This window comes from Alligator sinensis, unplaced genomic scaffold, assembly GCF_000455745.1.
Source record: "Alligator sinensis unplaced genomic scaffold, ASM45574v1 scaffold1667_1, whole genome shotgun sequence".
Classification (NCBI taxonomy): domain Eukaryota; kingdom Metazoa; phylum Chordata; order Crocodylia; family Alligatoridae; genus Alligator; species Alligator sinensis.
Genome location: NW_005842504.1, coordinates 459,954 through 460,931, shown reverse-complemented (window position 1 = coordinate 460,931; position 978 = coordinate 459,954). Strand labels below are relative to the sequence as shown.

At 62.8% G+C, this 978-nt stretch overlaps 1 protein-coding gene across 1 annotated transcript in view; it reads right to left on the bottom strand.

Annotated features, from left to right (window-relative positions):
* Positions 1–897, bottom strand: part of CUNH19orf47 (chromosome unknown C19orf47 homolog) — a 6,263-nt gene extending 5,366 nt beyond the window's left edge. Inside the window, exons 1-2 of the mRNA XM_025213058.1 lie at positions 846–897; positions 627–762 (exon numbers count right to left, since the gene is read on the bottom strand). Of these exons, the coding sequence (XP_025068843.1) occupies positions 627–762; positions 846–897 (188 nt within the window). The remainder of the gene's footprint in view (positions 1–626; positions 763–845) is intronic.
* Between the last annotated feature and the right edge of the window lie 81 nt (positions 898–978).

Genomic DNA, 978 nt, shown 5'->3' with positions numbered 1-978 from the left:
TGCTGAACCAGGCAGCTGCAGCACTGCAGAACAAGGGAAGGGAAGGACCTTGGAGCCAATTAACGAGCAATGCCACTGGGAGAACGCACCTTTCTCTGAAAGATATTAGGGGATCTGCCGGGGTGAAAAGCCCTGCACTCGATTTTGCCTGGCAGAGAATCATGTATCCTCCCAAGGGGCTAATCGGGGAGCCCTGCTGGAAGCGGGGAGACAGGTCTACCCCCTCCCAGCAGAAGGAGCTCAGGCATGCCCTGCTACCCCTACAGATTAGAAAGGCTCAGAGCCAGGAGAGGCTCCAAGCTGGTCCCCGGCCACCGGAGAGGAACTGCCTCCCAGTTCAAGTGATCGTTAGTGCTCAACACGCACACGGCTCCAGGCACCCGAAACACGACCTCTCCCCAGTACCTCCTCTACCACGCGGGAGTGGGGGAGACTCATGAAAGAGCCCGCGACCCAGATGGGATTTGTACGTTAGGGTCTTCTTCACTGACACAAATCAGGCGGGGGCGAGGGGTGGGGGGCAGGGAACAGGGCCCCGCGTTTAACTCGGCAGCTCTCCGCGGACCTGAACTCTCGCGTCCCACCCGGGACCAAGACCTGCTGCCTCGGCCTCGCCGCCGCCTCACCTGTTGTCCACGAACGTCACCGCGTAGTTGACGGCCGGGCCCGGGGGGATCCCCGCTTCCTTGAAGAACTGAATCCACTCCGAGGTAGCTGGAAGGGGTGAGAGACAAAGCGGTGAGGGGACGGATCGAAGAGCAGCTGCTGGGAAGTGCCGAGGGGATGGGACCGGGCACCTGGCTGGCACGTCCCGTCCCCGTGCCCCCACCGCCTCCCGAACGCACTAAATCCACGGTAGCGTCGAGTGTGACGATGCAACGGGTGGAAACAAGGCATCGCTTCCCACACGCTGCAACCCGCCCTGCCCCTCGCAGAGGCCGCCTCGCAAGGCAGGACGGGCAGGCTTGCCCCGCCTGG